At 39.2% G+C, this 21489-nt stretch overlaps 3 protein-coding genes and 1 long non-coding RNA gene across 5 annotated transcripts in view; 1 reads left to right on the top strand and 3 right to left on the bottom strand.

The window, feature by feature from the left end:
* Positions 1-192: 192 nt before the first annotated feature.
* On the bottom strand, positions 193-3690 carry LOC311282234 (NEDD8-activating enzyme E1 catalytic subunit-like; the record flags this gene model as incomplete). The annotated part of the gene is made up of 10 exons (XM_084395870.1): positions 3619-3690; positions 2904-3024; positions 2224-2304; positions 1969-2051; positions 1801-1881; positions 1138-1181; positions 906-970; positions 613-768; positions 432-534; positions 193-314 (listed from the first exon to the last, which is right to left on the bottom strand). The coding sequence occupies exons 1-10, from the start codon at positions 3636-3638 to the stop codon at positions 193-195; spliced, it is 876 nt and encodes a 291-aa protein (XP_084251996.1). The 5' UTR covers positions 3639-3690.
* Positions 3691-6741: 3051 nt separating this feature from the next.
* On the bottom strand, positions 6742-8855 carry LOC311281500 (cytokine-inducible SH2-containing protein-like). The gene is made up of 2 exons (XM_084394495.1): positions 8699-8855; positions 6742-7389 (listed from the first exon to the last, which is right to left on the bottom strand). Exons 1-2 carry the CDS (start codon positions 8844-8846, stop codon positions 6914-6916), a joined length of 624 nt encoding a protein of 207 aa, XP_084250621.1. The 5' UTR covers positions 8847-8855; the 3' UTR covers positions 6742-6913.
* A 3072-nt stretch (positions 8856-11927) lies between these two features.
* On the bottom strand, positions 11928-12664 carry LOC311281565. Its single transcript, XR_014625815.1, has 3 exons — positions 12490-12664; positions 12178-12274; positions 11928-12071 (listed from the first exon to the last, which is right to left on the bottom strand). It is a non-coding gene; the product is annotated as an uncharacterized lncRNA (long non-coding RNA).
* A 7558-nt stretch (positions 12665-20222) lies between these two features.
* LOC311281601 (uncharacterized protein) overlaps positions 20223-21489 on the top strand; it is a 4628-nt gene continuing 3361 nt past the window's right edge. For both annotated transcript variants that reach the window (XM_084394649.1, XM_084394648.1), the window contains exons 1-4: positions 20223-20503; positions 20611-20710; positions 20896-20967; positions 21072-21192. In XM_084394649.1, coding sequence (XP_084250775.1) covers positions 20336-20503; positions 20611-20710; positions 20896-20967; positions 21072-21192 — 461 coding nt within the window. In that variant the 5' untranslated portion in view covers positions 20223-20335. The remainder of the gene's footprint in view (positions 20504-20610; positions 20711-20895; positions 20968-21071; positions 21193-21489) is intronic.

The following is a 21489-nucleotide window of genomic DNA, read 5'->3' as shown; positions in this document are numbered from 1 at the left end:
AGCTGGTTTGGGCACCTTGGTCTTACAACCTAAGAAAGGAATTGTTTACCAAATAAAGTGAAAGAGGCTACAAGCATTCATATTTTTAAAAGCACATTAAGACAAAGTTCTGTGAAATTGTGTGAAAGATTCTGTCAACAAACGAGAGGATTTCACGAAATGCCTGATAAAGGCCCACTGAGCAGGTCTGTGTCACTCACCCTGAGTGAGTCTGTAAGTCACCCCAGTGATGTTGAACTCTGCTGCTCTCTCCAAAGATTTCTGGTACACCCACTGGATGTGCTTTGGGTCATCACCGTCTAGCACCACACCATCTGAGGAAAATACATTACAAATCTGAAATATTAGCAGGCTGCCAAGCAGCAGTATAACCAAAATATCAGTCTGCGGTTGTATGCCCAGTTCCATGTAGATAACGCGAATTAATGTACCTCCAAAAGGCTTGTCTTTGGGCCAAAGCAGCATGCGGACGTATTCAACACAATGTTCAGGTAACCGTGGCATAGAGGCTATGGTGCACATTGGGAAGTTTATCTGTGTAGGGCAAACAAATAAATGAGTATGACAAAAGGCTTTTAAAAATTCAACTTAACACAAAATCCCAGTATGCACCTGTGGGGGGTAAAGCTCCAGGGTGCAATCAATGCAAGCTGTCATGCCCGGAAGAATGACTCGGGCATTGCCTTTGAAGCCCTCTGTGCCACCATCTATTAGAGGAATAATGGAGCTGGGATCCAGGACACCATCTTCATAAATCAGCAGGGATAACTGAAAAGGAGAAAGACAAATGAATAAAAACACTTCTCACAGTATAGAAACACTTTATTTACATGACATAAAGAAGACTTTATGTCTATAGATTTGAATGAACAGATTGTTGAATGTTTCGAAAAATAAATACATACCAGCATGCCATTCATCCATCTTCTGGCAACAACAGAGTCCAGGCCACAGACTACTATGTGAAATTCTATGCAGTAGCAGAGACACAGTTACATTACTTAGATTTCAAGATAATTAAAAAAAAACTGTCATAATAATTAGTCTTACACTGCAGAACAACAGTGTCACATTTTGTATAGTGCTAGAAAAGTTACGACATTTTAGATGAATGTAAAACAGTTAGGTGGTAATTACGCTTGTAAAATGTCTCATCCAAGTCCTGGATTTTCTTAAAATGTCTGGATTACTGATTAAGGAAAATGGAAATATTTTGACATACATCAATATAACATATACACTGTCAAGTTTGGGGTCTTGAAAAGTTTAAAAGTTTGGGTTCAATACGATTTTTTAAATGTTTTTGAAGTCTCTTATGCACACCACAGGCTACAGCTGCATTTATTTTTGATAAATTATGATGATAAAAAATGTCAGGATTCTTTGACAAATAGAAAGTTCAATAGAGCAGCATTTATTTGAAATAGAAATCTTTTGTAACATTATTTACATTTACATTTTACATTTATTCATTTAGCTGACTCTTTTATTCAAAGCGACTTACAATTGCTATATATGTCAGAGGTCGCACGCCTCTGGAGCAACTAGGGGTTAAGTGTCTTGCTCAGGGACACATTGGTGTCTCACAGTGGATTCGAACCCGGGTCTCTCACACCAAAGGCATTTGTCTTATCCATTGCGCCACCACCCCATTATAAATACCTTTTTTGATCAATTTAATGCATCCTTGCTGAATAAAAGTATTAATTTCTTTTATAAATTATAATAATAATAATCTTACTGACCCCAAACTTTTGATTGGTAGTGTATCAAACAATAATTATATCATGACAAGGATACGGGACAACATTGCACCCTGGGATCCTGTCATTTACAAAGTCTGCTGCAACCTCTGCCTTTGGTCGGCCCACATCTTTTGGTCTATAGATACAACAGAAAGCAGTTCACATTACAGAAAAAGAATAAGAAATGTTTCAAAAAGATATCTATCTGCTGACTAAGATTAACCTGAAGAGGAACTGTCTGTTGAGGTTGGAAACATCAATGGTGTCCATGTCCACCACATGAATGTGTCGAAAACCTGACAAAGCCTGGGTGATGAAATTGTATCATACATGAGCATAAGACAAAAAAAAAAAACAAAAAAAAAAACCCTTTGGCAAGTAGCCTTTTTGCAACTAGAGTATTGCAGCTGTCATTCAAGAATAGGAACAAACAAGAATCTGTCTAAAGTTAACAAATACAGCACAACAAGGACCGTACCAGATCTTTGAGCAGCTCACATCCAAGTCCACCAGCTCCAATAACCAGAATTTTGCATGTGTCTAACAGAAACTGGAGTGACTGGAAGAAGATGTGCACAATTTATGGAAAGAGAAGAGAGTAAAGTAACATTCAGGTTTTACAACAAACTGACTGATCATGAAGCTAAATGGCTCGAAAACTATAGTCACATTGGTTCTAAACCTTTTTGAATCAATTCTCCACAGCAATGTTTGATATATAATGTCCCCATGACTCTTCCAGTTGTTTGAAATTTACTGTAAAATAATCATAATCATAATCTTTCAATCAAAATCAATTTGAAATGACATATCTATTTTCTGATGACATATTTTTGTCAGGAGGGTGGGACAACCTGTCACTCACATGGCATTACAGCCCACAGGGGGGGTTGTGTGTACAATTGCTTTTTCTTTTTTTTTGGTGAGAAGTAGACCACAGTGTGCCTAGTCAGTGTAGTAATTATGAACCATAAAAATAGCGGCCAGTCTGTTATTTTTAAGGTAGTCATTATGTACTTCAGGCAGAGAAAAACATTATTAATTGTTCTGATAATATGCATTCACAGCTTGTGCTTCTCTCCCTAAAAGTGGACATAGATTTATACATTTATAAAAGAGGTGTGGAATGTATATGTTATGATTTAGGCTACATCTTACCTCAGTGCTGGGTTCAAAATCCGGATGAGTGAAGGGTCCAGCTCTCTCTAAGAACTTTTTGACATGGTCCCATCTTCCCTGCCAGCCACTGCTGTCCCCACTCCCTCCATCCACAACCATTCTGTGAAAAAATATAGAGCTTTAACTACACAGCACACACATCACCAAGATTATTAAATAATTATAAAACACATTCACACATAACATAATCTACAATACATTATATATACAACAATGAATTGGGTTGGTTTGGATGGCACTGACTTTATGTAAGTTTCATAATTAATACAAAGAAGGTGTCTTATATATTATATATTAAGAAAGAACATTATGGCACGTGTGCAAACAGCAGTGTTTGGAGGTTTTGCAAGCTTTCACCTAGGTTTCAGACAGATTATATTTATATGCAGTATATGCGGAGAGCTCTTCAAAATAATGTCTGAACAGTATCTGGATTATAGATAAAGCTAGCTTTAAGAATTAATACCTCCCAAAGCAAACCTGCTGGCTGCCACATCTAAATTCTCATCTTTCATTTCACTAACTTCTCATTCAGCTCCTCTATTCTCCTTCTTTTCTTCTCCCTAAAAAGAGAGAATAAAAGAAGGTTCATTCATGCTCTGCTACCCGCAAGTTAACGTTCTTGCGTCCTGTTGATTGAACTACAAGCACTGTTACGAGGGATTTATGAACAGTTGTGTAAAATTTCACTTACGGCTCCTCTCCTTCCGCCATATTGTCATACGGATTCAAGTGAAATGCGCAACCAGAAAAAAAAACTGCTATCCACTTGACGCACATTGTTATTTTCAACATAAAAGTCTCGAGTCTTTCATTCAAGCCTTTTGTCAGGTAATTCAAATATTCTAGGAACATTTTCCATATTCTAGGAACAAAAAATTACGGCACAAATGAGGCTTTTTTATTTAACAGTTCAAAAAGACGAATCTATGGTTTGAAATCAGTCTGACGAATCCTTCACTGAACTGAATCAATCAGAGCGCAGCGATCAACATCCGCTCCATGAACAGTATGGAGCCTATTCCACCATTAAGAAAAACAAATTGCTTTGGTGAATTAAAATATGCCATAATTATTAAATAAAACGTCCGGAATTATGACATACTAAGTCATGAGTGTGTTATTTGTCCCGGTTTTACAGACAAGCCTAGTCCCAGACTAAAATGCATGTCTGAACTGTTGACTGAAAGCAACTTCCACTGGCATAGGCTATCTTAAAATGTGTCAGTGCCATTGTTTTGTCTTGTGATGGATTTTTTAATTAATAACTAACATTTGTTTTTCTTGCAGAAACAACAATCATATGTTTTTGAATGATGTATGTTTCTTCTTTCAGAAAACTTGTGACTTTGAGTGTGTGTGTGTGAGAGAGGGGAAATTAAACTAGACAGATGACTAGGTTTGAAACCCTGTGATTATGAAGGAATCATTACCTAGCATCAGAAGGGCTTGTCTAAAAAGAACCAGTCAAATTGTGGGAAATTATGCCTTGCCTAAATCTTCATGTCATTTTGCCATACCCCTTATTCTATAAAAAAACTGTTGTATTTGTGTTTTCGGTGGGATTCTAAATGGAATTTGTCTGTTTAAAGTATAATTAGAGTATAATTGAACGGGGACGTCGATTGCAGGCGAGACCCAGACTGCAGACGTTATGGGACGTCGATTGTAGACAAGACCCAGGTACGTAACGTTAGCCAGTCTAATAAGGTTTAGGGAAAAATCGACCACAGTCTCAAGAAGGCACGTTTATAAAAGCTACTTAGTTGTGCCATTAATTACTTATCCTCATGCCGTTCCAAACCCTTAAGAATTTCGTTCATCTTCGGAACACAAATGAAGATATTTTTTATGAAATCTGAGAGCTTTCTGTCCCTCCATTGACAGCTACGCAACTACCACTTTGACACTTCGAAAAGTTCATAAAGAGATCATAAAAATAATCCATATGAATTGAGCAGTACAAATTTTCTGAAACAGGATCGCTTTATATGATAGATATTGAATTTAGTCTTTTATTCGCATTTGCTATATTGCATTATTCCCTAAAAAAGTAACTAATTTCACTACTTAGTTACTTTTTATAGAAAGTAATGTGCTAAGTTACTTTTGCATTGCTTTTTCCCAACAGGGCTGAGCTTGCTTGATTGTTTTTAATAACAAAAAAAAAAGGCCCTTCACACCAAAAGTGAAATGAATAAGCCTCAGGCTGAAGGAAATGCAAATTCACATCTGTACAGTAAAAAGCGCAGCTCAAACAAACCTTTCAGCTGTGCTGCCATTCTGGATCGCAGAAGAATAAGATTAAAAAGAAAGTTCAACACTTTCTTTAACAATAAAAAAGAAACACAAATGTGGTTTAACTAAAGATCATCGAAAGTCAGCAGCAAAGACATTGTTTAATAAAGTTAGATTAAGTACATAAAGCATATTTTAATTGTTTAACATGTTTAATTATTGCAGGTTGGCATTTCGGTGTTTTTATTCATTTTGTGCAAGTGAGATGAGTAAAAGCATGCTGACATTTAGTCTCGAACTACAATAACCCTCATGTTTACACAGTGCACACACATTGTCTCTGCACTTACTCCCAATTTCTCTTAACATGAGGATGGGAGAGCTGTCAGTCAATAAATGTAAAAACAAAGTAACTTGCATTACTTATTTGAAAAAACTAACTCAGATATTTAGTAGGAATTTTGTAATTCGTTACTTTAGTAGTTACTTGTAAAAAAAGTAATCTGATTACATAACTCGCCTTACTCGTAATGCATTACCCCCAATACTGATTATGACATAAAAAGTCAAAATTAGTCGAAATTATGACATACCAAGTTATAATTAGGAGATAAAAAGTGAGGTGCTTGTATTTGAATTTTTATTGTATTATACTTTTTATTATAAAAAAATGACTGTGATCCTGTTTTGGAGTACGAGGACAGTTGTAATTTTCTAGTCGTATAATTGGCCTATAAGCAGAAACTGTGTATATAATAGTGCGTGTCAGTAAGCAAAAAAAAGTGATTATGTCTCAGACTTATTTTACAGCATTTCCTTTAGTCAAGTAGAGACTTTTTAAACACACACATGGCTGCAGACATGCACACAACATAAAATGTGGTGCAAAGAAATTCTGTGTGTTCCTTGTTTTATTATAAAGAACCCAAGAGTGTCCCTAATTTTCCTCTGTTGAAGTTGGCAACCCTAGACTATTGAAAATAAGAAAGTTACATTATAAGATGATATGCCTATCAAATGTCATCATATGGATCAAAATATAACATTCTTGTAAATTTATGAAAAATGAAGGGTGTTTGAAAATTTTAAATTGAAGTTCATTGCCCTGCACACATTCAAAGATACATAAATTATTTTTTATTTATTTATTCATTTGTTTTATTAATTTGTATTTTGTTATGTTATATCCTAAATTTTATTAGTGTGTTTGGTGTGTGGAAAAAAAGCCCTTAGGTTTTCTTGGAAATGGAATGATGTTGTCTGATTAAATGTATTCTGTGTCAAATAAAGGCCTAGGGACTGACAGCATGTCCAGTATTGCCAGGACGTCTGTGATGGTTTATCTGACAAATATGTAACTGAAATCTAGTTCCTTTATCAGCTTGTTTCTAAATAAATAAATACAAAAATGCTTTCTGACACAGTATAACTCAGAATACTGGTTTTGATATTTTATTTTTTTCAATGTTGTGGTGATATTAGTATGTATGTTAGAGTTTGAGTTGGAAGCACAGAAAGATATAAAAACATTTTGGTTTACTAAAAAGAGATATATTTACAGATATTTAAAAATAAAAATGTACACAAAGTAGTCCTTTTTTATTTGCACAAATGCGCATCCCTTCATATGACAATAACAAAAGCAGGAAGGAAGCAGGAAGGTTTGCGACTTCATGGCTGATTCATCCGCGACTTTGCACATCGACAAAAACGAACCCCCTAAAATGCACCGGTGTCCTCCCCAAGTGTCCTCACACCTGAAAGGGATATTCTTGCAAGTAAAGCAACAACGGCCGTGGCAGCTGCAGCTGTGTATGGCAATCAGTGTGTCTGTTTATAGTGAGGCGTGTGAGGTGCTGTAATGTTGGAAAATCCTGAGGCCTGTGGAGAGGCTTCCTGAGCTTCAGCAGAACGCCTTTGTCCTTTGACACCATGTAATGTTCTTCTGCTATCCTCTCCTTCTCTTGACTCGTGGATGCATAGTGCTGCACAAGACTAGGAAGAGCAGAAAAGGACAACAGGCAAGATCGTGCAGGAAAACTGGAATCGAGGCGGAATCGCCCACTGTCGTATTCTACGCGGACGTTAGTAGGCCCTCTATGGGTCTTCACGGAGAGGGTAAAGAGGTAGAGTGGATGGCTGCTGTCCCGCACAAGGAAAGTACCTTCTGGAGCTCCAATGAGGGCATCTCTTGCCTCACTGGCTGTCATACCACCCCAGTACCATCCTAAAACATAAAGAAACTATTTATTAATATGACACACACTACTGTTTGGGGTCAGTAAGATGGAGCCCCTAAGGTGACATGGTGTGAGATGGGGGGATAAATAAATGACTTGTTTTATTTATTAATCATTGATTAACAAACTGTTGCTGTATACACGTATATACTATAAAATATAAAAAGATCATGATCTTTTGAGCCTCTGTACATTGTTTTGTTTTGTCATGTTTGTTCTAAATCAGAATCTGATTAGGGTTTTATTGGCCAGTTAGGATGGAAGGAATTTGACCTGACAGTTGCTGACACTGGACAGATGTAATAAGAATTATAATATATACTCCTGAGACCCAGAATTATTTTTTATTTTTTTATTTTTTTCATGTCATCACATTGTTTAGACCATATAAGAAACAAATGGTAAAAAAATATAAAAAATGTTATGCTATGTTCTCTGTAGTGGACACCAGGACTCAGTTGTTTAAAAAATAAAATGACATGAAATTATATGTATAGGCAAAAACAATGTTTTTTTTGTTTGTTTGTTTTTATCGCCAATCAATTTTGGGGTTTCAGGATTTATTTTAACTAAAATTTGTATAAAGATGATTCTCAACTATGTTATGAAAGATATAACGGAATGAATTGATACACCATTTTACTTTATGCAATATGTGGATAAAATGGCCATAAATTAATATTCCCATTCAATGCAATGTATCTATACACTGTTTCTAATGTGCACATTAATGTGTTCTTGGAGCAACATTTAATGAAAAAAGAAGTGTAATAATTAGTAACATTTTAATAGTAATAATATCTAATATTTCATAGGAATATTGCTGTATAACTGATTTCCATATTCACTTGTTGTGTCTCACAAAATGCCTGATAAACATGATTTAAGTCCTGATGTCCTCTACAGTGGACATGTATGAAATCAATGCCCTGTTCTGTAACATTAGTCATTTTTTTATTTGAAACCCCCTAACGTTTTCCTGAGATGTTGATTTATGAAATACAATTGAAAAGTAGTCCGATTTAAATTATAATTACAATACATTATCATGTTTCCATAAGAGTGCTACATTTGATCACTAAATTAATGTCAGACATTTTTAAAGACCAAGGATAAGTTGTTTTCATGGTGAAACCTCCAAGGTATCTCTGAAAAGTATATATAGTCTATATCAAATATAAACTAAATTGATTGATTGTTCTCTTTATATTTGTTGTGCCTTGTCTTTGATATATTTTATATTTTGTAAAATATTAGCTAGTGTCTGTTGGTCTCTTTTTAAGACTATAGCCGTACCTGAAGTGTGTAGGTGCTGAAAGGTGGTGGTGATGAAACGCAGGTCCTCAGCCGGGGTCCATGGGTAGAGAGCTGCTTGGGACTGCTGGATTTGTTGAACTTCTGATTCGTCCCTCTCATGTTGAGCTCTTGTACCCCTTTCAACCATTCCTGAAGGTTTCTTCATATGGAAGAAAAAACACATCTTGATATGTATTGTAACCCAACAGATTTTTTTTTTCAACATGTCAAAATGACGTGAGGTGAGATAGCAGAGCAAAAAGTTCAAAGGTTAAAAATTGCTGTGCTTCTCTTTCTATCAGTCATTTGTAATAAAAAATTTCAACTGAACTCAACGAATGAGTGTACAGTGTGCTTCAATGAGTCAGAATCTGCATGTCCTTTCTTGAGAAAATAAATATCATTACATAGATGGTTACGTCAGCGTTTAAAACAGATCTCTTTTCTGAGAAGACCGACTAGGTGACATTTAGAAAAAGGTTTCTAAATGGCTTTCCATGTAAATGAGAGCAACAGAATTTACAAACTGAGCTTTTATAACTGGTTGTTTCTCAATATATATATATATATAAAATCACTATAGACACTAGTTGTGATATGTGATACGAAATGTAAAATATAATCACGGGCATGTTTAAAATGTTAAAAATCAGGTTAAAATTCAAGAATGCTGGTGTTGTAAAAGCTGAATGTGCTTGTATAGGTCAGAGAAATGTATAGGCTACGTGTTTAAATGTATGTTTAATTTACTGCTAAAGTGTTAACTAAACAAAATGCTGTTCCATAAAACGACAGATTAATAGATTTTATTTTAATCATAAAATATAAATCACAGGCATGTTATTAAGTCTATAAAATGTTATAAATCAGATCAAAATTATAGAACGCTGGCGTTAGCAGAACCACAATTTAAAACATTTTTAAATAAATAGTCTCTGATTCAGTTCAGTGAAGGATTCGTCAGACTGATTTCAAACCATAGATTCGTCTTTTTGAACTGTTAAATAAAAAAGCCTCATTTGTGCCGTAATTTTTTGAGACACCCAAACACACCTGATCCAGCTAATCAAGGCCTTAAAAAAGAAATTTCTAATAGCTTTAGTCTTGTTGTTATTCCAGAGATAGGCAATTTCATCGCGGCTTACCTTTCTGAGGCGTTTTTTCTACTGCGTCCTCGCTGTTCTGTTGAGCGCTGGTTGAATGACCTCGCACGTAAAGCAGAACTGTTTCTCTATCCACTCTGTCAGAGCCTCTGATGTTCTATCTGTTGGGGGCTTGTCAGTGTTCAGCAGTTTGTTGATAATCCTCACTGTGTATTTGAGAAAAGGTATTCCGTAAGGTCTACCGTTTCGATGATGCGCGGAAAACGTGCCGTTTTTGTGGTATATTCCATTTAAGATCGCCATGAGTTTATTCCACTGTGTCGGGTCTGTTCCAGTAAAAGTTATCCTCTGTATAGATCGTCGATCAGCTTCGTGTCCAGGATTTTTCGGAAAGCTCTTTATTCTGCTTCAAACCGCAACCATTCCTCATGGGAAAGACGCTGGACGTAGCCGCGGAATTCTCCCGGGTTGTCTATTCCTTCTACCAGGTGAGACGCCGGGTCATAGGTGCGCCATTGTTGTATGTATATTTTGCCAGATTTGCGGGCTTCTTTCAGGGTCCCCTTCAGAGTTGTTATTAAGCACAATGAAAACATGCAGTTTTTGTTCTCAACAGCAGAATACCTAAATGTTTTAGCATATTGTAAATTTCAATAGTTAGCTAGCAAATGCATGTGAACTGTTTATTACTGTGATAATTTTATATGTGAAACAAGCTCAGTCACATCAGAGTTGAATTGGAGCAGTTATTGTCCTGCATGTTTAACAGTGTTCTCACAAGGCACAACGTTTTCACAACATCACAACAAAAACATTTAAATAGATCTGTGCTGTTATATACAACATTGAGTTTTATTTTAAATCAAGACAAATTAATATGACAATGTCACCAGCACAGATCGATAATAATTTAAATGTTTTTCAAAAATATACAAACACTTTTAAACAGTATACCACAATCTGAATAAAACATTATCATGTCCGTATCATAGAGATGCTTAGAAGCAAGGGAAATTGGATCCAATCACAGTTTTATTAAACACAAACACTTAAACATATAGCAAGGAACACAAAGATAGGGCCAAGTAACAGAAACAGATGCAGCTCAATACAATACAATATCATTGTATAAATACAGTGAACAAATCTTCAGGTTTGCTGTAACACGGCCCTATTCAATGCATATTCACGCCCATCACCATGATTAAATACTAATTGATCTTTTAGCAATGCTCAAAATAAATGAAACTCAACTTTAACAGCTTTGTCTATTGTTGAGAAAATGGTGTGTATGTCGCTCCACTGAAAATATAGACTCCTTTTGCAGCATTCTGATGAGTATGAACGTGACTGGCCAATTCCAGAGTGAGACTCATCGCTGCTTTGACACGTACTACACATCGGGTGTAGTGCCACCCCAGTTGAAAAAGTACCATTCCCCCCCCCTCCCACCAATACCAATAAAATCTCCAATTTTTTGGGGTGTAGAAAAATGCCAAGTCTATGGCAGTTGAAAGCAGATAAGCACATTCAATGTATAATCTTTGTAAGGTTCCATAGCGTAGAGTTTGACTGTGTGTGTGTGACCCCTTTTCAAACACAAATCTTCCTACACGATCACCCTCTGACCTTACCTCTGCAAGTCCAAAGGGAGGGTTCTCAGTAGGGTCGTAGACTCTGCCATCAGGGCTTGTGCCAAGGTGTGGCGCATCAGGATGTATAACAAACCCACACTGTAAAACATTGATATTCATCATACCAGAGTACTGAAATAGCACTTCAGGCTCAAGATCCAGTCCACGCTTCATTGCAGAAGTCTGACGAACCCCTCTGATGATTCGGACAGCTAGTGCCTGGCTAGTCGACTCTCCTCTGACATGACACACCTCACGGAATCTACTGGATGTAATGCGTGGTGTACTGGTCCCGTGTGTCTTTTTCAATTATTGTGCTTAGTTCTTGAGTGACTGTCAAGCTTTCTAAGAACAACATATCATGGAAATTCGGGACAAATTTAAATCTTCCTTCAAACGTATACCCATCCAGAGGAAGCGTAGGGAAAGCAGGGGCTTCTGCATGTTTGACAGCATCCCTTGATGACTCAGCAGGGCACTGATAGGACAGCAAAGAACCTTTGGGTACCAGACCAAACTTAGACTCCACCAGATTCATCTCCGACAAGCCATGCAGAACCTTGCAGATCAGTGGCTGAGGCCTGACACTTCTTAAAGACTCCACAGAAGAGAGCAGCAAATTATTGGGAAGGGGACCTAAAAGCAAAAGCAAAAAAAAAAAAGAGAATAGAAATAATAATTTTAAAAGTCCTTTAATTTGTACATCTTTTTGCTAGACATAAAATAATGTAAATGTAATCACCTGTGTAGGCCCTGTAAAGAGTGGACTTAATACCACTTCTGCTAGAGGTTTTTGGCTTCCTCACAAGTAATCGATCCACTGCTTCAGGATGGATTCCCTGTTAAAAAATAAAAATGATGTTATTATTGAGAGCATGTTTATAAACTTTGAAAGCTTAATTTTCTAAATAAAATAGAGTTTGCAGCAGTGGACAGCTAGAAAGTCAAAACTTGTTTTTTCATGTCCTTGGAGCAATGAAAACACATAGGACAAAAATACTGTCTGAGATTGTCATAATTCATGCATAAAATAGTTAATAGCTGTTTACTATACCTGAGTCCTGGGCCTGTGCCAAGTCTGTAGAGTGCTTGTGCTGGGTATAGTGGGTGGTACCGTCTTTAGTTTCATCATGCTGTAGTGTGCACTCTGAAACAGCAAGCCAACCAAATGGTTGCATAGCTCTTTCCCAGCCACACAGGAACAGCAAAAAGTACTGATGACAGGAGGATTCTCGTCGACTTAAAATGAAATCTAAATAAATAAAACATTATATACGGTTTAAAATTAGAATACAAATGAAACATTAACATAAATTGACTGCAACAGCAGTCTAACAATATTCATTTGAACACTTTTTCAAACAAACTGCAACTGCAGTTTAACCCGCTACAACCGTAGCAACTATAAACACAATCAAATTTGTGTCCTTGAACTGGACCTAACTAAAGTTCTGAAACCTGAACAGGTAACCTGAAGAGAGTGTGGCTCTTCGTTTTTCCTCATGGACCGGTAACACTGTGCCCTGATAATCACCTCACTATCTACAACATCAGATACTGTATTGCACAAAAACAGCATTATAATCACACTACCATATCACAGCAAACTAAAAATCGTTTTTTACTTGAAAATTGTATCGGTTTGCGTATTTGTAAGACAATCATGGTTTTGTAACAAGTGGATTGTTAGTTTTCCTGTCATGTTCCCAAGGGGACAGATTTGAGTGACGTACAGACAGAGAGCTAGGCTTATGACACTTGTAATGCTGTTATGCACATGTGTTAAAGGTCCCGTTCTTCGTGATCCCATGTTTCAAACTTTAGTTAGTGTGTAATGTTGCTGTTAGAGCATAAATAATATCTGTAAAATTATAAAGCTCAAAGTTCAATGCCAAGCGAGATATTTTATTTAACAGAAGTCGACTACAGTGAACGGCTCGTTTGGACTACATCCCTCTACTTCTTTCTTTAATGATGTCACTAGAACCGTGTTTTGACTAACCTCCGCCCACAGGAATGCTCCCTCAACTCTACTGGCTACTTGCGCACTTCTTATAACTTACTGTTTACTCAGCTCTTACGGTGATTTTCTGAAGTAAAACTGACGCTTCATCTTTTGTGTGATGTACAATAAACTTTATTAAACTCATCAGTATATGTTTGATCATCATTCAGACAGCAGACTTGTAGGCTATTAATAAATAATGGATACATACAAGCAGATGACAAATATGTTATAATAACCGTAATTAAACTACTAAACTATACCTGTTCCATCTCTATACAGCACTCTGACTCTGTAGGCATTATTGTCCGACTTGAACTGAACACCGTTACTGAGAGTTTCTGATATTATCATCATTCCGTGAGGTGAATTGTCCTGACAGACTGAGCGCTAAAACAGCGCGTTTTTCTGTGCCCCAAAAAATGACAATTTAAACATGCTGTAAAAAATGATCTGTTGGGTATTTTGAGCTGAAACTTCACATACACACTCTGGGGACATCAGAGACTTATTTTACATCTTGTGAAAAGGGGCATAATACGGGACCTTTAAATAAAGTAAGCAATGATACTGCTTTAATTGTCCATTCTGTATAGTTTGATAAAACAGAACAGTATGAAACATGGTGGCAGCGGTCGTGAATTCAGCCGAAGTTAGTACCGAGCCGTGAAGAGTGAAAAGTGCCGCTAGCTTGTTGTAGTTAGCCTAGCCCGCGAGCTCGAGCAAGGGACTACCCAGTGTTTACGGAGCCGAAGCCGGAGCAGAAAAGAGCGTCAGACGTCGCGATGGATGGTCTCAAGCCGCCTCCAATACTTTGTTTGGATTCAGCCAACTTAGCGAAAACTTGGAAAAGTTGGAAGGAGGAGTTTACGCTGTATACGGACCTCACTATGCCCGATGCAGAGGAGACAACTAAAGTTAAGTTGTTTAATTACCTCCTCGGAGAGAGAGGGAGGGAACTTTTAGAAACGCTGACAAGCGGTGATACATCTGCGAGGAGGACAGTGAGTACAATGATGACGCAGTTTGATAAACATTGCAATCCGCAACTGAATGAGACTGTTGAGCGATATAAGTTTTTTGTTAGAGACCAAGGACAAGACGAAAGTATTGACAGATATGTCACAGATTTGAGAGTATTGGCCAGCACATGCAATTTTGGTGACATTAAGGACTCACTAATAAGAGATCGCATTGTGTGTGGTACACAGAGCCCTGCGATGAGGGAAAGACTGTTAAAGGGACACTTCACCCATTTGCATTAAGCTTTGCATTGTTAGAAACCCACTCATACTATTGAATGGTTGTGCAACACTCTCTCATTTTCCCCTGAGACGGGAGAAATCCGTTATTTACCTCTTACACTTCCTCCTACAATGACGCAAAAATCGTCATTTTGCGTCATTGTAGGAGGAAGTGTAAGAGGGGGGGATTTCTGTTGAGACTACAAGCACTCGTTCCTCATCTTTCCCAGGGGGCGGGACCCGCTCACGCTACAGACCTATTACAGATCAGTGGGTGGGACTTTACTCTCTGAAACTGAAAGCAATATCCTCCATCTTGTTTGAAGCTAAGCTAACAGGCGCTGTGGAGACAGATGTAAAGTTATGACAATAGCGGAGGAGAGTACTCAATATGATATAGACTAGAGGAAGAGGATTTCGGAAGTCTGATGCTTGAATCAGGTGTTTGTGGCTACCTTTACAAGCCGCATTATAGCGAAGAGCAGCCGAGGCAGAAGACCTGCCTGCCGCGAACGAGGAGCCCGGACTGGCTCGGGTTAGGGCGGACTGGTGGCGCCGGTGATCTCACTATGCAACTACGAACCGCTACGAACACAGAGATGTGGCAAAGATTTTCAACGATGACAATTTCTCCTGGACGAAATCTCTGAATCAGACGAGGACACGGACGTTTGTGTTGTGAACTAAGTTAGTTTCCTAGTTTCGCACCGCATATGTTCTGACTGAACATCCAGGTACCATGCAATAATTCACCTTTTCGAAAGAAATACAAACGAGGAGTAATGCATTAATGAGTTCGCCAACTAACTAGACATTTTGTGTGAATGTGAAATTAATTTCAAGCTCTGGTGGTAGCTAGACTTGTAGACGGAAGAGTGATTTCTCTTATAGGCAGATATGCGCTTTCTGGATTAGTGGGAGTGGCTTGCGGAGCTGTGCAATTGTGGGAGTTGTTGTCTTTCATTCAAATGCGTCCTGAAGTTATTTTTTGTCTTTTCTCGGTCACAAAGGCACCAAATTCAAAATTTCTTTTACATTTCGACTACATACAGTATATGACCCACTTTAAATAAAAAACAATGTTCAAATGGGTGAAATGCCCCTTTAAGGGAAGAAAACTTAACGCTGGATAAGTGCATGCAAATATGCAGAGCTACTGAACTGTCAAAAGAGAACAGCAAAACCTTACAAGGTAAAACAGTGGAAGAAATACATGCAATGAAGAAGAATCCAAGAAGAGACAAAAAAGAGGAGATTAACTGTAACTTTTGTGGCAACACACATGAGAAAAATAAACACAAATGTCCAGCCTATGGAAAGAAGTGTAAGAAGTGTGGAAAAGAGAACCACTTTGCTGCAAAATGCAAGTCCAAGTTTGAGAAAAACAAGAAAGGCAGACCGGTACACACAATTTCAGAGTCAAGTGAATCGTGTGAGGACAATAACAGACATCAGAGAAAACCAAGAGACAATAAATCAAGTGAAAGAAGCACACAGCAAAAGTCAACATCTCTTCGCAGGTATGTTGTTGGACAAAAAGCTAGTTAACTTTCAGATGTTGCTACTTGTAATGTTATCCCAATGCAACTGTTGAACCCAAGTATACAATTGGATCACACAGAGAAAGTACTTGTCATGTACAACAAAAGCAGATTACGCCCACTTGGAAAATGTAAAGTCAAACGAGAAATGATCAATTATACAGACTTGAGTTTCAAGTGGTGGACCAGGAGGACAGGATCCCGCTACTGGGAAGAAAGGCTAGTGAAGCCATGAAGTTGATCAAAGTGCAGTATGAGAACATACTGGCGATTGACAGTATAGTGAAAACACAATGTACAGACAAAACGACTGACAACAGTGTGCAGCTGACAAATATGGAGAAAATAAAGACAGAGTTCGGAGATGTTTTCACAGGCGTTGGCTGCCTAGAAGGCGAGTACAACATTGAAATAGACAAAAGTGTACCACCAATAAAACTGCCTAAACGCAGAGTGCCTGTTGCAATGATGACCCCACTTAAAGAAGAACTAAAGAATCTTGAAAGCCAAGAAATCATAGCACCTGTGGAGCGCAGCACTGACTGGATAAGCAGTATGGTGTCAGTGACAAAACCAAATGGAAAGCCAAGGATCTGTATAGACCCCAAACCACTGAATAGAGCACTGAAAAGGAGCCATTTCCCTCTTCCGACCATTGATGATGTCCTGCCAGGACTCTCAAAATCCAAGGTATTCACTGTTTGTGATGTGAAGCATGGATTTTGGCACGTCAAGCTGGACGAAGAGTCCAGCTACCTCACCACATTTGCAACCCCATTCGGACGGTATCGTTGGCTCAGGATGCCAATGGGTATAAGCCCAGCTCCGGAGGTCTTCCAAAGGAAACTCATGCAAGCACTAGAGGGCTTACCGGGTTTGTATATCATTGCGGATGATATACTGATCACGGGGGAGGGTGACACACAAGAGGAAGCAGACAAGGATCATGAGAAAAACTTGAGATGTTTTCTAATGAGGTGCAGACAAAGAGACATTAAACTCAATGCAGACAAGTTTAAACTGAGGAGAGAGTCTGTACCCTACATTGGACACTTGCTGACAGCTGAAGGCCTCCGCATTGACCCGGAGAAAGTGCGGGCGGTGCGGGAGTTGCCGAGGCCTACTGATGTTAAGGAGGTACAGAGACTTGTTGGTATGTTGAACTACCTTTCAAAGTTTTGTGATCATCTATCGGATGACTGTGAAGTTTTGAGACAACTTACACACAAGGACAACATGTGGGAATGGACTGAGGTGCACGAGACAGTTTTTAAAAGATTGAAAGACAAAATAACAAACGCACCACTGCTCAAGTGCTATGACCAAAATGAGGAGTTAACCCTGCAATGTGATGCCTCAGAGACAGGGCTAGGAGCAGCCCTGACACAGAAAGGTAAACCTGTGGCATTTGCGAGCAGAGCGCTGACACCCACAGAACGGGGTTATGCGCAGATGGAAAAAGAATGTTTGGCCATAGTGTTTGGAATGGAAAAGTTCCATCAATATACTTATGGTAGAAAAGTGACTGTTCAAAGTGACCATAAGCCACTGGAGAATATTGTGAGAAAACCTCTACTTAGTGCACCAAAGAGATTGCAGAGAATGCTACTCAGACTGCAGAAATACGACATTAATGTGATCTATGTGCCTGGGCGAGACATGCTACTAGCTGACACACCAAGCAGAGCTTATTTACCTGACAGCAGTCAGGGAGACACAGAGGCAGATCTAGAGACTGTTAACATGATTAACTACTTACCTATCTCTGCAGAAAGACTATCAGCCATTCGCGATGCAACAAAGGAGGACACAAAGTTGCAGGAGGTGATTAAGTTGATTCTTACAGGATGGCCTCAGAACAAAAAAGACATTGAGCAAAACATTCAACACTATTTTGCTTTTCAGGATGAGCTGAGCTTTCAGAATGGCATAGTGTTCAGGGGAGAAAGAGCAGTTATTATATTATACTAACTTCCTGATGGTCGAGCGTACTGCCAGAGAATGTCTAATATGGCGAGAAGTTTCACTCTCACTACACTTCCGGCTTCTGAACTGGTTGCAGTTCCACTCTGATTCCATATGAGGGCGCTCACAGGACGAGTGCAGAATGAATGGAGGTCAATGGCGGTATACCCCTCAAAATCCACTTTTCTCAGGATATAATTTTTTGTCTAGTAATTTGAATGTTGTATTCGAAAGGAGATGCAAAGAAATTACACATTGCTGGGTGTTAGATTTTTTAGAGTCACTTATTTGCTTTAAAAAAGTCTTTCAAAATGTCAATGACGTCAGAATGCTGACGTCATTAGCAGAATGCTAGCGTGTTATGGGCAACAACAACTCAACCTGTAAGAAATCAAAACGACATAAGTACTCGTTCATTCAACTTTCGACCTAAAACCCATGTTGAACTTGCAAAATCTACAATCACATCTGAGATTTCTCAACGGCAATCGGGTGAAAGAGACAAATTTAGCCGTCTAGCCCCATTGACTCCCATTCATTTTGCACTCATGGCGATCGCCCCCAGTGGAACTCTGGTGGAACTACAACCAAAATTCGGTACAATAGGGCTTAATAGGGAGTGGACAGGCTCTCCGTAGACGGGCTCTGGTACTGCGCAGACTCACACTGAGCTTGACGACGTAGATGTGACGTGAGCAACCCGTCTATCTTCTAGTAGCTGTGCCAAGCGAAATCTGAATCATTCCCTTCCGAAACTTGCAGAGACGGAGAGTGTTTGTAGGAGGTGTCCATGAGCTGGAGCAGGAGAAACTTTTGCTAAGTATTCTGATTAATTACTTTGCCATTTTGCCTCCACGCCCCCCCGATTGCGCGCGAGCTTCTCCTCCTGTCCATACGGTAATCTCTCTACTGTGCGACAGAGAGTCGCGTTGGTATGACGCAATCGTTAGCCTATTTTTACAAAAACTGCTTCTACGGGGCCATAACGCAAGATACAAGGTAATGGAGCCTTTTATACATTTTCGTGTTTCTTTAGAAATAAATAATGGACAAATGGAGTCTTTAAACGCCTCAGATGTGAAGTTATTCGCTGTCAAAGTGACGCCAAAATGAATGGGAGTCAATGGGATGCTAACAGCAGGTGATGGTCTGATAGCCAATGGCGGCGCCCGGGGAAGCTTCAACATAATATGAAACGCTGCCCCCCTGGTTTTAATCCGCGTGCGCGTGAATATTCGAGTCGCATTCAAACACTGGAGCGAGCGCGAGAGCAGATGGAAACGAGGAAACGTCATCAACTGACAAACAGCAGAACTCCCGTTTTGCTCCTGTAGAAGCTATAAGTTCGTATGAAATCAACCCTGTTTTAAGAAAAACATGTTTTATCCGCGATCTTATGAAAAAAAACTACACTACCCACAATCCTAAGCGTAGCAGCAACGTCTGCTGATTGGTCCAACTCCCTGTTACCATAGAAACGTTTACCTTACTGACGAACAGCCCGCCGCTGTTGTTGTAGTGTCCCTCATGAGGCGAGTCCATTCAATGATCCCTGAGAGTGCAGAGATGGTCTTTGTGGACTCTTCTGGAAATTGCGACAGAACTAATAGCAGAGTGTTCCTACTTTTGACCCACTCAGCTATTGGAGGACTGCCCTTGGGTGTAATGATAACATCATCTGAGTCTCAGAGTGTCATCACTGCAGGACTACAGCTCCTCAAAAGCATTCTTCCAGAGGATGCATTTTTCCGCAGGGGAGATCTCGGCCCACAAGTGGCAATGACTGATGACTGCCAGGCATTACGACAGGCTCTCAGCGAGTCTTATCCACATACACACCCCATCCTCTGCGTTTTCCACATTTTGCAAGCGATGTGGAGGTGGCTGTGGGATGCCCACAATGCTGTACCAAAGTCTGACCGTCAAACCCTGCTACAGCTCTTCAAGGCTATGGTGTATGCAAGAAATCCAGGAGAACTTGAGGCCTCATACCATCGGGCATTAGAGGACTCCATGGCAAAGCTTCACCCACGATATTGCAAATATCTGACATCTATTTTCAGCAGACGTGAGGCCTGGGCAATTTGTCTCCGCACTCATCTCCCCACACGAGGGAACAACACCAACAATTATGTGGAGAGTGCAATGAGGGTTCTGAAGGACCAGGTCCTTTATAGGCTGAAGGCCTACAACATAACACAGCTGATGGATTTCATAACCACCAGGCTAGAGGCCTACTATTGCCGGAGGCTCATCGACGCAGCAAATAATAGAATAAAGTTGAAGTTGAAAGGGGACACAAGAAGAACCAATGTATGAAATTGTTACATGGTCTATTATTGCCATTTAATTCTCATATGGTGTATGCTATGATTTTTTAAAAAAAATTATGTTATGTCCCCTTTGATGTGAAACTGTAGGAGGATGAGGTGAACTTCATGGTTGATACCCAACAGCTGCAGGACAAAGACCGGAAACTCACACCAGCTGCCAGGAAGACATTTTATGAAATTGCCACAGGTATAGTATCCTGGTCCATAACTTTGCCTGTGTTGTGGCAAATTTTGTTGTCCCTTGTTCTATGGTGAGGCACATCTCTAAGACAGGGCTATGGGTCAGTTTACACCAGATTTGCCCTCCATTAAATGCTTTATGGGTTTAGATACAGTATAGCAAGTAATAACCTCTTCCTCTGCCCTACAAAGGAAAGAACAACATACCAGGCCAGTGGTACATGGGAATGACTGAAGATCTAAATGCAGACCAGTCTGTCACAGGTAAATAACTTGGAATGAAAATGCGGTTCATTTGACAATCAGCCATAGTTTCATAAAAAAAAAAAAAAAATTCGTTTAAATTTTAGATTTAAATTTTTATTTAGATCACCTTTGTGCAGCTGCAGCGGAGAGCCCAAAAAGCCCAGCCCGAGGAGTGGACGAGGCTGGCGATAGTGATGACTGCTCAACTGGTGAGGGCTCATCCGAACAATCCAAAAGGCAGAGGTGGGCAGAAATCAAATTAAAAGTGTTTTTAATGTTATGTGGTTTTTTACCTAAACAGAACAGCAGAGAAATAATAAAAATAAGTGGGAGAGAGATGGATGGGCTAGGCTTGCTCTGATAGTGACTTTCAGGTCATCTTTATTGTTGGGTGAGCTGTAACTCATCTCCCTCACCTCACGACATTATCGCATAGATGTAGTTCTGGTCAGGTGAGTTTACTGGCTAGTGTAGGCAAGAGAGAGAGACGGGGGGATGTTGGTGTTGTTGCATTCCCTGTTTGGGGGCATAAAAGGTATG

This window comes from Rutilus rutilus (genome assembly GCF_951802725.1).
Source record: "Rutilus rutilus genome assembly, chromosome: 22".
Lineage (NCBI taxonomy): Eukaryota > Metazoa > Chordata > Actinopteri > Cypriniformes > Leuciscidae > Rutilus > Rutilus rutilus.
This window is presented reverse-complemented; position numbering and strand designations above follow the sequence as displayed.